At 44.5% G+C, this 14,891-nt stretch overlaps 1 protein-coding gene across 3 annotated transcripts in view; it reads left to right on the forward strand.

Annotated features, from left to right (window-relative positions):
* The window catches only part of LAMB4 (laminin subunit beta 4), an 88,353-nt gene that overhangs the window by 26,597 nt on the left and 46,865 nt on the right, over positions 1-14,891 (forward strand). For all 3 annotated transcript variants that reach the window (XM_084811015.1, XM_084811016.1, XM_084811017.1), the window contains exons 8-10: positions 9,247-9,379; positions 12,031-12,104; positions 14,207-14,395. In XM_084811015.1, the coding sequence (XP_084667141.1) occupies positions 9,247-9,379; positions 12,031-12,104; positions 14,207-14,395 (396 nt within the window). The remainder of the gene's footprint in view (positions 1-9,246; positions 9,380-12,030; positions 12,105-14,206; positions 14,396-14,891) is intronic.

Consider the following 14,891-nt stretch of genomic DNA (forward strand, 5'->3'; position numbering starts at 1 on the left):
CTGAAAGAGATGGGAGTACCAGACCACCTTACCTGTCTCCTGAGAAACCTGTACGAGGGTCAAGAAGCAACAGTAAGAAGCGGACATGGAACAATCGAGTGGTTCAAAATTGGGAAAGGAGTACGACAAGGCTGTATATTGTCGCCCTGCTTCTTTAACTTATATGCAGAGTACATCATGAGAAAAGCCAGGTTGGATGAATCACAGGTCAGAATTAAGATTGCTGGGAGAATTATCAACAACCTCAGATATGCAGACGATACCACCCTAATGGCAGAAAGCGAAGAGGATCTCAAGAGCCTCTTGTTGAGGGTGAAAGAGAAGAGTGCAAAAGCTGGTTTGAAACTCAACATTAAAAAAAACTAAGATCATGGCATCTGGCCCCATCACGTCCTGGCATATAGAAGGGGAAGAAATGGAAGCAGTGACAGATTTTACTTTCTTGGGCTCCAAGATCACCGCAGACAGTGACTGTAGCCATGAAATTAAAAGACGCTTGCTCCTTGGGAGGAAAGCTATGGCAAACCTAGACAGCATAGTAAGAAGCAGAGACATCACCTTGCCGACAAAGGTCCGTCTAATCAAAGCTATGGTTTTCCCAGCAGTAATGTATGGCTGTGAGAGCTGGACTATAAGGAAGGCTGAGCGCCGAAGAATTGATGCCTTCGAACTGTGGTGCTGGAGAAGACTCTTACGAGTCCCCTGGACTGCAAGGAGGTCAAATCAGTCCATCCTAAAGGAAATCAACCCTGAGTGCTCATTGGAAGGACAGATACTGAAGCTAAAGCTCAAATATTTTGGCCACCTAATGCAAAGAGAAAACTCCCTGGAAAAGACCCTGATGCTGGGAAAGACTGAAGGCAAAAGGAGAAGGGGACGGCAGAGGATGAGATGTCTAGATAGCATCACCGATGCAATGAATATGGACTTGAGCACACTCCGGGAGAGAGCGGAGGACAGGAAGGCCTGGCGTGCTATGGTCCATGGGGTCACGAAGAGTCGGACACGACTTAACGACTGAACAACACCAACAACAGAGATGTCCGTGGAGAGTCTGCTTGAAACAGCAAGCCACCGTTCCCTCCAGCGTATGCCTTCTCTCTTAAAATGGCCTTCAGTTTGCATGCAGGGAGCATTGTACATTTGATAGCACACATTCTGTTGCTGTGTATACTGCAGCCTGCCTGACAAGCTGCCAGGGGTGCTTCCAGACAAGACTTTTATGGTGTAATTGCCCTGCCATTCATGGAATTTTACTAGGGGTCTAGATGACAACATCTTCTGCTTGTAACCATCCCGTGTTTTCCACAACTCCTTCCATCTGTTCTCTTACCACAGAAAATCCACCAAGGAGAAAAAGATGGAATAGCTGCATGATGCTTTTTGACTCTTAGAGCTAGGAGCCCTCCGGCTGGAAGCATCGTTGTACAATTTGTTTCCGTGTTTCGTTGAAAATTCCTCTTCATTTTGTATTATTCAGAAGTACACAACAAAACAGTGAAAGCAGGCCCTGTAAACATTTCGGAAGGCTTGGACAGTTATGCAAAGGTGTGTAGGCCTTAACTGTACATGCGGTACTCCCCGCAGCAGAGCCCTCTGGCTGGAGGCATCCCCTATTCACTCCAATACCAGGGAATAATCTGTACGTTGTGTAGAACTTGCATATACAGTGGAGCCTCTGGATCAGGATGTTGGAAATTTATAACTAGTACATTAAAGCTCTGTATTCAATTTTTTGTTTCGTATGGTTTTAAAAAGCCATGCTTTAAAAAAAAAAAAAAGCAAGAAGGGGGGAAACAATTTGTGAGAGCGTTTGTGAGGTTCTAAATGTAACCTAGTAAACTTTGCTAAGTAGGCATGCACATGCTTGTCAGTGCCACAGAAAGTCTTTCAACATATTAACTTCAACTCAGAAGTAGGTAGCACCAGGGTATACATGTCTCTGCACTCCAGTAGGCTAAGAAGCTCCACCCTTCAGAGATGCTCATTTGGTTTCTCTTAGGTATATAAATAGCGCTGAAAATTGAGTTGTGTAATATGTGAGAGGCAGTTGACTTATGTATCACGTGTAGGTTATGCATACAGTAGTAGTCACTGCTGCATATCGGTACCGAATTTTGTTTTCAATGCACCAAGTGTTATGTCTACGAAACACAGTAGCCCACAAAAATGTATTCCTATCCACACATGCCTGTTAGTTATTGGTGATACATCAACACCCTGAAAGGAAGGGGAATGAGTAGAGGAAACAATTTTTAAAAGAGTGAAGTACTCCCTTTTTTCTTTTCTAAACCTACTAATGATCAATCGCGTGAACCTAAGTTCTACAATATATTAATCCCCCTCAAAATACTAGATCTTAAGATCACACTAGGGATGTATAGATTGCGTAAAATCCATTCCATCTGTGTTTTGTCGATTGTCAGGCACCTTTCATTCCGTTGTCTGCCCATCGACGGAATCGGATTTTTCTTGTTTCTGAATTTGTGCAAATGCGAAATTGCGCAAATGTGCAGTTGTGTGAATGTGCACATGAGGAAATGCTCAAATTCCCCTCCAAATGCGCATTTCCACACTTTAGCCTATGGGGAGAAATGCACATTTTCGGCTGTTTTTATATGTTGCGTATTTTTCTACTACAAAATTTGCACAAAATTCAGGGAAGTTAGAAAGCTGGTCCATGGATCTACAGAATCTGCCCAACAGGGGGAAAGAAAGTCCACTGTAGAATCCGTGGGTCAGATTCACGACAATCTGAACTCATTTGGTTCTATTGCAGATTTATCTGACATCCGTAGATCACACAGTGAATTGATTTTATTTATTTATTTATTTATTTATTATTAAATTTATTAATCGCCCATCTGGCTGGTCACCCAGCCACTCTGGGCAGTGTACAACATACAATAAAAACAGTTTAAAACAATAAAATTCTACAATAAAAACATTTTCTAAAATACCCTAACCCACCCCAAATGCCTGCCTGAACAACAGCGTTTTTAATGCACGACGGAAGCTCATTAAAGAGGGGGCATGACGGAGTTCCCTAGGGAGGGAGTTCCACAGAGTGGGGGCCGCCACAGAGAAGGCCCTCTCCCTCGTCCCCACCAGTCTAGCTGTCCTGGCTGATGGGACAGAGAGAAGGCCATCCGAGGCTGATCTTGTTAAGCGGCCCGTCTGGTGCTGCTGGAGGCGCTCCTTAAGATAGGCTGGGCCGGAACCATATAGGGTTTTAAAGGTCAAAACCAACACCTTGAATTTGGCCCGGAAAACAACTGGTAACCAGTGCAACTCCTTCAGCACTGGAGTGATGTGATCTCGCCGGCGGCTGCCTTTAATCAGGCGAGCCGCCGCGTTCTGTACCAGCTGCAGTTTCCGAACCGTCTTCAAGGGTAACCCCACGTAGAGCGCATTACAGTAGTCTAAACGAGAGGAGACCAGGGCATGTACTACTGATGGGAGCAGATGGTCGGGAAGGAAGGGGCGCAGCCGCCGTATCAGATGGAGTTGATACAGCGCTGTCCGGCTCACAGCTGACACCTGAGCCTCCATGGACAGCTGGGAGTCCAAAATGACCCCCAGGCTGCAGACCTGGTCTTTCAAGGGTAACCGTACCCCATTCAACACCTGGTCAGCATCCCCTAGCCTCCTCTTGTCTCCCACCAAAAGTACCTCAGTCTTGTCAGGGTTCAGCTTCAGCCTATTCCTCCCCATCCAGCCACTCACCGTCTCCAGACATTTGGACAGGGATTCTACGGCTGCGCATATTGATGACACTGCACCCCAAACCTCCTGGTGATAGCCCCCAGCGGCTTCACATAGAAGTTAAATAGCATCGGGGAGAGGATGCTATTTAGGATTGGCAGTAGGCTTCCCAAAGAAGATCATAGGCTTCTCAGAGAGATCTGGCTACACAACTGTTAGAAACAGAATGTTGGCCAGATGAACCTTTGGTCTGATCTAGCTGGATTCATCTTACGTTTCTGTGTTAACAAACTCTTTTCCCATTTACAAAAACTACCTTTTCTAGTTACCTCAAAGTGACTTTTGCTAGCCACACACCTACTAACCTATGGTGATTTTACAAGCCTGGCTTTACATTTTTAGCCCTATCATTTTCACAGCAATATTGTGATTGTATAGACCCGGGGTGCAAAACCCATGGGCTGTGGGCAGCATGTGCCCCCGCAGGACCCCTGCCAAATTTACCACAAATGGAGCTGCTGCCTGCTCTAAGACGCCAGTCTCAGTGGCCCAGCCCTCTGCAAGCTGGAGGCCAGAGCATGTCCTAGCAGATGCTCTGTCAGCCACTCTGACAGGTATAAACACACATGCAAACAGGTAGTGTTGTGGGTGGTAGCCACTTTAAATGCGGAGGATGCATGGGATTACAATATAATGGTGAAACAGTTGCATCCGCATGCTGAGAAACTGCACGTGATCAGCTTACCTTGCAGAGCAGTTGCTGCTGCACAGTTTATAGCAGTTGATATTCCTGCTTCTTTACCTGAATTGAGGCTAAGTCCAAAATCCCAAACACACTAGCCCTTAAATGATATACAGTCAGGGCCAGAAATATTGGAACAAGGATAACTGTTTTGGCAGTTGGCCTCTGTACACCACCACATTAAAGTTGAAAGGAAACCCACGCAGATGGGAGCAAAGTCAGGACTTTCAGCTGTAATTCAAGGGGTGTGACAAAAGTGGGGCACTAACCATTCAGGAAGTACAGCCAGTGGCATACACACACACCCTTCATTGGTGGCTTATAAGTAATGGAACAAATGGATGATAAGCAGCTACATGGCCAGGTGTGTCCTGTTTCCTGGGTACCCCATGACCAATCAAGCAGAGAAAAGGCCCAGAGGTGGTTCTGAGTGTTACATCTGCATTTGGTAGCTGTTCACTGGAACTCCCAACATGAGGTCCAAAGAGGTGTCCCTGTGAGTGAAGGAGGCCATCATTAGGCTGAGGAAACAAAATAAACCCATCAGAGAGATAGCAAAAACAGTGGGAGTGGCCAATACAACAGTTTGGAACATCCTGAAAAAGAAGGAATTAACTGGCAAGCTCAGCAACAGCAAAAGGCCTGGAAGACCACGGAAGACAACTAAAGTGGATGACCGCAGAATTCTGCTCATGGTGAAGAGGAACCCTTTCACAACATCTAGCCAGGTCAAGAACGCTCTTGCGGAGGTAGGCATGTCACTGTCAACATCTACAGTCAAGAGACGGCTTTATGAATGTAAACACAGATGTTTCAGAACAAGGTGCAAACCACTGGTAACACTCAAGAACAGACAGGCCAGATTAGCCTTTGCCAGCAAACACCTAAAAAAGCCTACCCAGTTCTGGAATAAGATTCTTTGGACTGATGAAACCAAGATTAACTTGTACCAGAATGATGGGAAGAGAAAAGTATGGAGAAGGAAAGGCACAGCTCATGATCCAAAGCATACCACATCATCTGTCAGACATGGTGGAGGCAGTGTTATGGCATGGGCATGTATGGCTGCCAATGGAACCGGGTCACTGGTGTTTATTGATGACCTGACTGCTGATCAAAGCAGCAGGATGAATTCTGAAGTGTATAGGGCTATACTTTCTTCTCAGATTCAGCCAAATGCTGCGAAACTGATAGGACACCTCTTCAAATGGCAGATGGATAATGACCCAAAACATACAGCAAAAGCTACCCCAGAGTTTCTGAAGGCAAAGAAGTGGGATGTTCTGCAATGGCCAAGTCAGTCACCTGATCTCAACCCAATAGAGCATGCTTTTCACTTCCTGAAGACAAGACTGAAGGCAGAAAGACCCACAAACAAGCAGCAGCTGAAGGCAGCTGCAGTAAAGGCCTGGCAAAGCATCTCGAGGGAAGAAACTCAGCATTTGGTCATGTCCATGGTTTCCAGACTTCAGGCAGTCATTGACTGCAAAGGATTTTCATCCAGGTATTAAAGGCGATCCTTAAGTATGAAATGATGTTGGTTTGTTCCATTACTTATGAGCCACCAACGATGGGTATGTGTGTATGCCACTGGCTGTCCTTCCTGAATGGTTAGTGCCCCACTTTTGTCACACCCCTTGAATTACAGCTGAAAGTCCTGACTTCGCTTCCATCTGGGTGTGTTTCCTTTCAACTTAAGTGTGGTGGTGTACGGAGGCCAACTGTCAAAACAGTTATCCTTGTCCCAATATTTCTGGCCCTGACTGTATGTTGACTACATTGATTATATACAACCCATGAAATATATTCACTGGCATCCATAGTCTCTGTAACGTTCCACTGATTACACAGAACCTATTTGATCAGAAGATTTCCTATTTACTTTGGTGCTAGGGAATATTTGGTCAGTACAAGCGCAGCAACCGCCAAATCAAAGCCACGCTCATAAATCTGGAATTATTACTAGGTGCTTGCATGATCAAAACAGTGATCTAAGAGGCATTTAATAATCTAAGAGGCATTTCACAAACTTGTTAAATAGGCTTTCAATCCTTCATCTCTAAATAATCCATATATTTAAATTGCATCACATTCCATTAATCATTCAAAAATGCTTTTAATTTGACATAAAGGAATGTCTTCTTTAAACCTTGCCTGACCTTAAGGCAAGCTGCTTCCTAGCTCAATCCTGCACTCAATCATTTGTCAACACTGTAAACTTTTCACTCTTCCAGAAAAAAAAGAAAGAGATAAGAACAGGTTGTCCTTATGACATCTCCCATAGATACCCAGTTTGAACAACAAAGGGTTTAACCTTAAAAAAAAATCATTCTCAAAAGCTGCATAGTTGTTGTTTTTTCACAGAAGGAGTTACAAAGGTACTTCTGGGCCCCATCTATATGGCACCGCTTTGACCCCCCCACCCCGTCTCAACTGCTCAGCAATGCGGCTTCGAATCACCATGCCCTGCGATACACTCGTGATGTACTGCACGCTTCCCTAAGAGACTCTCTGTGCCCTCTTTTTTTGCCATTATACTGAAATGCGCAGCTGTGCCGTCCCATGACTGTGTGGGTACAACACTTCAGTGGCTGTTTTATATTTCAGGGGCTCTGCTGTGTCTTTCCGTCCGTTTTTAGGTAAAAAGTGGGTGTTTTGTGCTCCTTCATTTCCACACCATCAGTTTGTCAGTTCCCCAGCCTGAGACTCTCGTGATGGTTTGCACTCACAAGTGTGAGCAGTACATGCCTAGCCATCACTCTGAAATGGTGCCCGGAGCGATGTTGTTCCTTCCCCCAAGACTCTCCCCAGCCCTTGGGCACTGAGTCCAAAAGCAACCATTGCAAAGATACAAAGCTGCAAAAATGTGCAAAAGTGTGATTAAATAGATGAAAATGCCCCTCTGTGCCTCTGTAACTGCACAGCTGCGAAGGGATGGGGGAGTAAAGGGGCATCACAGAGTGATGCAGGCACTGTGGATGCCTACAACATGCCCACTGTAAGATGCGAAGTCAGTTTGGGGAAGGAACAGATGGCCCACAACCATGGGGGAACCCGCAGCAACCCCCCCAAATTGCAGTAAAACGACTCCTTGGAACTCTGCTTTTTCTGGACGAAAACCACGGATGGCTGCGAAGTCGTGACTGTGTCATCTATCATGAGGGGCCTCAACTCACACCCGCCTTGGAGTAAAGGCCTGGTGTAGATGGGGCCCTGGTTTGAAGTCAGCTTTGACTGAGGCTGTTCTGATTTGCAGCCTGATCTGATGTATATTTACTCAAAAGCAAAACCCACTGAGTTCAGTGGAACTTCCCCCCAAGCAAGGGTGTATGAGATTGCAGGTTTAGGTTTACCTGAGAAGAAGGCCGACTGAATATAGTAGTAGTTGCTTCCTAGTAAACATGCATAGGATTGTGCTGTTAGTGTCCATACAAATCAATAAAGACTGTGGTGTAGTGGTTAGAGCCATACTGTAGAGACCCAGTTTCAAATACTCACGTAGGCATGAGGCTCACTGGGTGACCTTGGACCAGTTATACATACACGTCCACTCTCTGGGGTTCATCACACGGAGCTTTTATCCTGCTATGGAGATGACTCTGTCACGGAAGTTTGTGGGCTCTTTAGATGACGCCGTTACCCTCCAGGGTGTCTCCCACGATTTCCCCCAGAGTTATCTCGTATTTTCCCCAAACACAATAAATGTGGTATTTTTTCCAGCCCATGGAACAGGAGTGCCATGACCACACTGTGAAATTCTCCAATAGTGGGAGAAGCCGCTCTGTCTGCCTCCTGTGGGCGTTTGTTTTCGGTTGCTGGGGGTGCGCACAGTCAGGATGATGAAGGCATTGAGGATGGGAGCGGGGCATGCAGGAGCAGATTTGACAGGTGCAAGGGCAAGAATCGCTCACCAATTGCAACTCCTGCCTCTGCTCAAGTCTTGCTGAGAAAGGACTTTCCTTGATTCCCAGGTGTCTGCCATGTGAATGCTTGAGCACATTTCTCAGTTGGAGGGAGAAGAAGGTAAAAGGCTTCCTGGCAATGAAGGGAGGCACATCTGATCCCCCACCCCACCAAGCTCAGAAGCAATGTCCTCTGTTGATTCAGACCACCCCATTAAGTTCAACGGGGCTTACTCCCAAGTAAGTGTGCCAAGGGTTGCAGACTTACAGGGCGCTCTTATGTCTAGTCAGAAGTAAGTCCCATTGATCTCAATGGGGTTTACTCCCACGTAAGTGTGCCGAGGCTGCAGACTTATGGCACAATCTTACATTTTACGTCTACTCAGAAATAAGTCAGAGGTTTCCTGGGGGCTGTGAGAAAAGAGTACAGCAAAAGTTAAGCTACGAAAACAAGACACACACACACACACACACACACGCTCCTTTGCACACATGCCAGGGAGGGAGGAAGCCTTCAGTTCAAACCACGTTTCTGCTGTGTAAAGCAGCCCTTCCTAATCCCGCAAAGAAACTGAAAGCAGGAAGCTCTGGAAAGGATGTGGGGTTTTGTAAGTTTTTTGCTTAACGTAGAAACAGCCTCTGTCTGCCTAACCTACTTCACATGGTTGCTGGGAGGATAAAATAAGGGAAAGGGTCATGTACCTTGCCATGAGCTCCTTGGAGGAAAGGCAGCTCACTGAATTCAGATTGTGTGGTGTGTAACATTCAGGGTTTTCAGCAAGAGTGCGCAAATTGAAATGCACAGCTCTGCTAAGAGGGAAGCACTGCTGAATCTCCAATACGATCAAAAAAGAGATTCTTGCTTATCATTTGTCTTGCGTATACTGTTTTTTCTAGGATGAGCAGAAATGTTTCACCTGTGATTCCAAAGACCCATACCATCCAGTTTTCCAGGCCGACAGTCACTTGATTGAAAATGTTATCACAACTCTCGAGACAGATCGGAAGAAGTGGTGGCAGTCTGAAAATGGTGAGCGGCTTTCCATTAACTTTAGTTTCCTGGCCCAATTTTATTAGTGTGCTCTCTGCTGAAATGCCACTTACACTGTCATCCGTCAAGGAGTATTTCCCTGCTCTCTGCCTTTCTGTTGTTTTCTGTTATGCCAGGGAAATTTATAGAATTCAAGATTATCTGATGAAACCAGCTCATAGCTTGAAACCTAACATCAAGCACAACATCTGTGTAGCTCAACAGCATGTCAGTTATCTTCAGTAGGAATGGATACTTTATATTTAAAGGTGCTGAAATGTCATTTGCCTATACAATTATATGTACAGCGTACCAGGGAGAGAGTGTGCACAAGCGATACAGTGAACACAAGCGTGCACGCATATCGCTCTGGGCCAACGTGGGTTGTGGAAGCCAAGGTCACTGGATTCTGTCCTGTCTTCTAACTTGAAACAACCTACTCCCGCTGTTGCAAAATGTAAAAGTGAGCTCATATGTTTCTTGACCAAGAATGAGTACAGATTTTGTTAAAAAAAATACACATAGATAATGTTCACTAGCAATGTAATGTTCTCTAGTAACTCGTAATGCCCTCTTCTTCCTAAGGTGTTCACTGCTCACTCACTCTGAAGGAAAGAGCACCTGCTGTCCAATATTAAGGAAAATGAGTTAAACGTTAAAGCTTCATTAAAATTCTGTCACGGTTCTGGTTTGATGCTACCCTTATGCAGTGCCGTGAACCTTGGATTTGGCTATACCTGGGGTCCCCAACAGGGCATGCATGGGCACCACTGCACCTACAAGATGAGGCTGAGGCATATAGCAGGCTATTTTCCACCTCTGCAAGTAAATGGAGGAATTCCCCCGTACACGTGAATGGCGGGGGGGGGGGGGCTCTCTGCTGAAAAACAGCTGGAGGGTGGTAGAAGCTCACCGAGGACCCTTGGGGCAACGGTCCTTGGCAGGGGGTGGGGTTTTTCCCCCCTCCAGCCAATTTTTAGTAGGGCAAGATTCTCCTTGCTCCATGCAAATGAATTGAAAAATGGCTCCATTCACTTGCATGAGGATGGGGAGAGAGGAAAGAGGAGCCAGAGAGAACAGACAGAGAAACAAGAGTGAGAGAGAAAGTGAGTGCACACGTGCGCACACAGGGTGCGCACATGTACACACACACACACACACACAAACCATGACAACGGGGTGCTCCCAAAATGTTTGTGACTGGCCACCCCCCCCCCCCATAGCAGACAATTTGTGGTGGTGCCCAGGGCACTTTTTCAAAATTCAAAATGTACCCAAAGGTCTGCAAAGTTTGGGGACCCTTGGACTATATACTTCTGAAACTATAGGGGATTGTTTGTCAACTGTGTAAGGATACTTGCGTTTTTGCATGGATGAAGCTTCTTTGGAATAAAATATGTGCAGTGGGGTTTTCCCCTGAGTTTTGTATAAATCATGTGGACTAAACAGGCCCAAATGATCTGTTTCAGAGATTTAGACCTCCAAAATATACCATCCCTAGCAAATAATTATGGGCCCTAATTATGGGAACGAAGTGGCAAAATATTTAGTAGTGTTCGATCTTCTTAAATATAGGTGTACTTTAATATGAGTGGAATTTTACCTTCTGTATTGCTACCAGGGGGGCTGCGGTGGCTTAGTGGTTAAGGCGCTGAACTGCAGACAGGAAGGTCGGCAGGTCAGCAGTTCGAGACCCGAGTGCCACGTGACGGAGTGAGCTCCCGTCTTCAGTCCCAGCTCCTGCCAACCTAGCAGTTCGAAAGCAAGAAATTGCAAGTAGATAAATAGGTACCACCTCAGCGGGAAAGGTAACAGCGTTCCGTGCACCTCGGTGTTCAGTCATGCCGGCCACATGACCACGGAAGCGTCTTTGGACAGCGCTGGCTCTTCGGCTTAGAAACGGGGATGAGCACCACACCCTAGAGTCGGACACGACTGGTTGGGGACACCTTTACCTTTTTATTGCTACCAGGAAGATTTCAGGGTGTTCCTTTTGCTGCAAGCGTATGTCTTCGCAGGACCAGAGAGGTTGTCACACGTCTTATTATATTGTCAGTTTTATGCAGAGATTGTATCAAAATTATTGTCAGACCAAATCTATTTGGTCTATGTGCTATGCATTCGCTTGTTTGTTTAACCAATTGTATATTTGTTGTTTTAAAGATTTGGATACATTTGTGCCATCTCTATATATTAATAAAATTTATTTTTAAAAGATTTAAGGAAATCCTTGAGTAAGCTAACTGGATGTTTTTATCTGTAAATAATTGATATCAGACTGAGGTTTTTGCAAAATTCTTTGTAAATGCAATGAGAATAAGATTGGACAAATGTTAATGTCATATTTTAAATATGGTTTTAAATAGATTTTAAACTCAAAAGGCACTATGTTGCACTGTTTCTAATTGTAGACAGAGTGGTGTCAGGAGACTTCTGCTGTACCCCATGAAAATTAGCCTCCAAAATTTTCCACCTGGGGCGGGGGGCGAGAAATCACTTTGAACGAACTAGGTACCTGCATGCAGTTTGTTATCATCTTTCACTTATCAGACAGAGGACATAATTCACATTATTGAGACTTGTTAATTCATTTTAACTCATCAGACAAAAGAGGTCATTCACAGTACTGAAACGCATTCATTTATTTTCAGGTATTGACCATGTCAGCATTAGGCTGGATTTGGAGAATGTGTTTCAGTTCAGCCATCTTATCTTGACTTTCAAGGTACTCTGTATAAACGTACATAACTATGTAATGTTTCAGTTGTTTTACGGTGTAATAATTTTAATTTAATCTTGGCTTTTATGTTATTTAAATGGTTTGTTTAGTATTTTAGTATTATTTAGTACTAATTCGCTTAGATTTAAGATAGGAAGCAACTAAGATTTGAAGAAATATTATACATTTCATATATAAATATTAGTACCAATATGATCTGTTTCAGCATGCTTTCATACTCCTGAAATATGCATGGTAGTCTGATTTCATTATATATGCACGGTAGCATGATTTCATGATGCCAGGATCTGTGTCAGATGTCCTAACAACTGATATTCTATCTTCCATATCTCAGACACCTTTATAGCAACAGTTCAGTGAAATGTCAACTTATGAAGTTTGTCCAGTGACTGCACGGATGTAGTGGACAGACTTGCAACACATGCTTCAGTGGAAATGTGAACATCTCTAACATTTCACTGAAGTTCTAGGGTGTCTTCAAATGTCCACAACACCTGGGCAGGTCTAGCAGACCTGGACAACACCTGGTCTGGCTATCCTGAGTGCCAGATGGATTCTGTTGGCTGATACTGACCTGGGATGTTTCTGTGTCAGCCACGATCTGTGCATATGAAAATATATAAGCTGGAGTGTGGGTGGTAGTAGGACTCTATGAAATTATCTAACCCATGTACTTTTTCATTTTAAGAAACTACAGTGATGGTCAGCAAGACCTGTATTTCCCTTCAGTGCCCCCATAGCATTAGACTGTGATGTGTGTATTCTGTAAGGAAACATCCATAGGCCAGCTATGAGAGGGGTCATAAAGTGTACATCCCAGATGGTCCAGATACATGAAAACTTTAGCTTTCCTTGATCATGTATCAATGGAGAAACAGCAGTGGGTGTATCAAATGTGTGGCTGGCTTCTGGATATCAGTACTGGACTGCCCAAGGAAAATATTTGGTCCAGTTTCTGGGATGTTTCTCATGCTTCTGTGTTAGCCCTAAAAGGCTCAACAGAGGATGCATGAATTACCATGCTGAAAGCTCCTTTGGTGAATGAAGTAACTGGAATTGCAGAATATGAAATGCATCCTACAAATTCCATAACTGTGTGGTTTTTATTGGTTGTTTCATGTGCTCTCTGTGCACTGTGAACAGAATATTAAACGTAGGTTCAAATCCTCACCCACCCATGACATTCACTGGGTAATTTGGGGACAGTCACTATTTCCAACCCTACACTACCTTACATGGTAGTTTTAAGAATAAAATTATATACCCTTGTGTGTGCTGCCCTGAGTACTTTTGGAGGACGAGGTGGGATACAAATGTGATGGATACATAACAGGCAAAGAGAAGGGCTTGATACAATGGCCATTTTTACATGAGACATTTATCATGCACTCATCATTCCCTACTCATGGTTGTTTATGGGTTCTTTAGATGATGTCATGACCCTACAGTTTCTCTTCTGTGTCTAATGAGCACTTTCAGTGAGGTTTTTTGGAGCAGGGAGAATGAGGCATTTAATTGTGAAAGCAAAAGAAACCGCTTTTTTCACTTGTATATTTGTGCTATTCTGCTATACCACAGTGCCACCTAGAGGTTATGTAGCAGAAAAGCAGGAAAGGAAAAGCTCTTTCTGTAGTGCTCAGATCTCAATTCTGTGACGAAACAGAAAGTAAATAAAGCAGATTAACAGCAAATTAACAGCTTCATGTAGAAAAGCTCAATGAGATGGACAGAGAGATACTGGGCTTCAAGTCTTAGATCTTAATTAATCACACCAGGAAACCTCACCCATAAAGACTCAATTGAACAACAACCCAAGCATGATAAAAACATTGCTCATGTTGAGTTCCAGCCATGTCCAAGCTGGTGATATGCACCCAGTGGATTCAATATTTTGCATGTCATTGCAAAACAACACAACAACATTTGTAATGGCATGCCAAAAGCAGAATCCTGTCCGTGACTGGAATGCCATAATAAGTGGGAAACATCTGGGAGGTAACAAAAGCAGGCTTTTTTTTCTGAGGCCTCTGACTGGTCTTGATGGGAGTCCCTAAGTTGGGAGTGATCTTTAGTTGTGCCTTTTACAGACCTTTCGGCCTGCAGCAATGTTGGTGGAGCGCTCCACAGATTATGGTCAAACCTGGAAGGTATTTAGGTATTTTGCTCAAGACTGTGCTACATCTTTTCCTGCCATTCCTTCAAGTCCAGCCAGTGCACTTGGAGACGTGGTTTGTGATTCAAGGTATTCGGATATTGAGCCCTCGACTGAAGGGGAGGTATGCATATTATTTGAGCATTTAATCTCAATGATTTTGATTCTGAATGCACTTACAGTACAATCCTATACAAATTGACTCAGTCGTTAGTGCCACTGAGTGCAATGGGGCTTTCTCCCATGTAAGTGGGTGTAGGATTGCAGCCTTGGAGAACAATCCTTAGTTCTCCGTTGGGAGTCCTCCGGTAACAGAGCCTCCAATTTATCCTAAGCTCTGCTAGGCTCTTGCGAGCAGAGTGGAAGAGAGCACAGAGTCCTATCTATCTATCTATCTATCTATCTATCTATCTATCTATCTATATCACTTTTTCATACCCCTCCTCATGTTTTGCTGTGAGAAGTGGACAAAGTCCCTATTGAGAATTAATCAGACCAGCTCCTGGGCTGGTCTAAATGTTCCTCTGTCTTGGGGCGCTGGTGGTTGGGGTGGAGGCTGTGGATTTGGGGGGTCCCTAGCCTCTCTTTTCTCACCCACTGGCACACCCCCAACATGCCCC

This window comes from Heloderma suspectum, chromosome 7, assembly GCF_057233095.1.
Source record: "Heloderma suspectum isolate Gila_16-S chromosome 7, 16-S_ref, whole genome shotgun sequence".
In the NCBI taxonomy this organism is placed as follows: Eukaryota; Metazoa; Chordata; class Lepidosauria; order Squamata; family Helodermatidae; genus Heloderma; species Heloderma suspectum.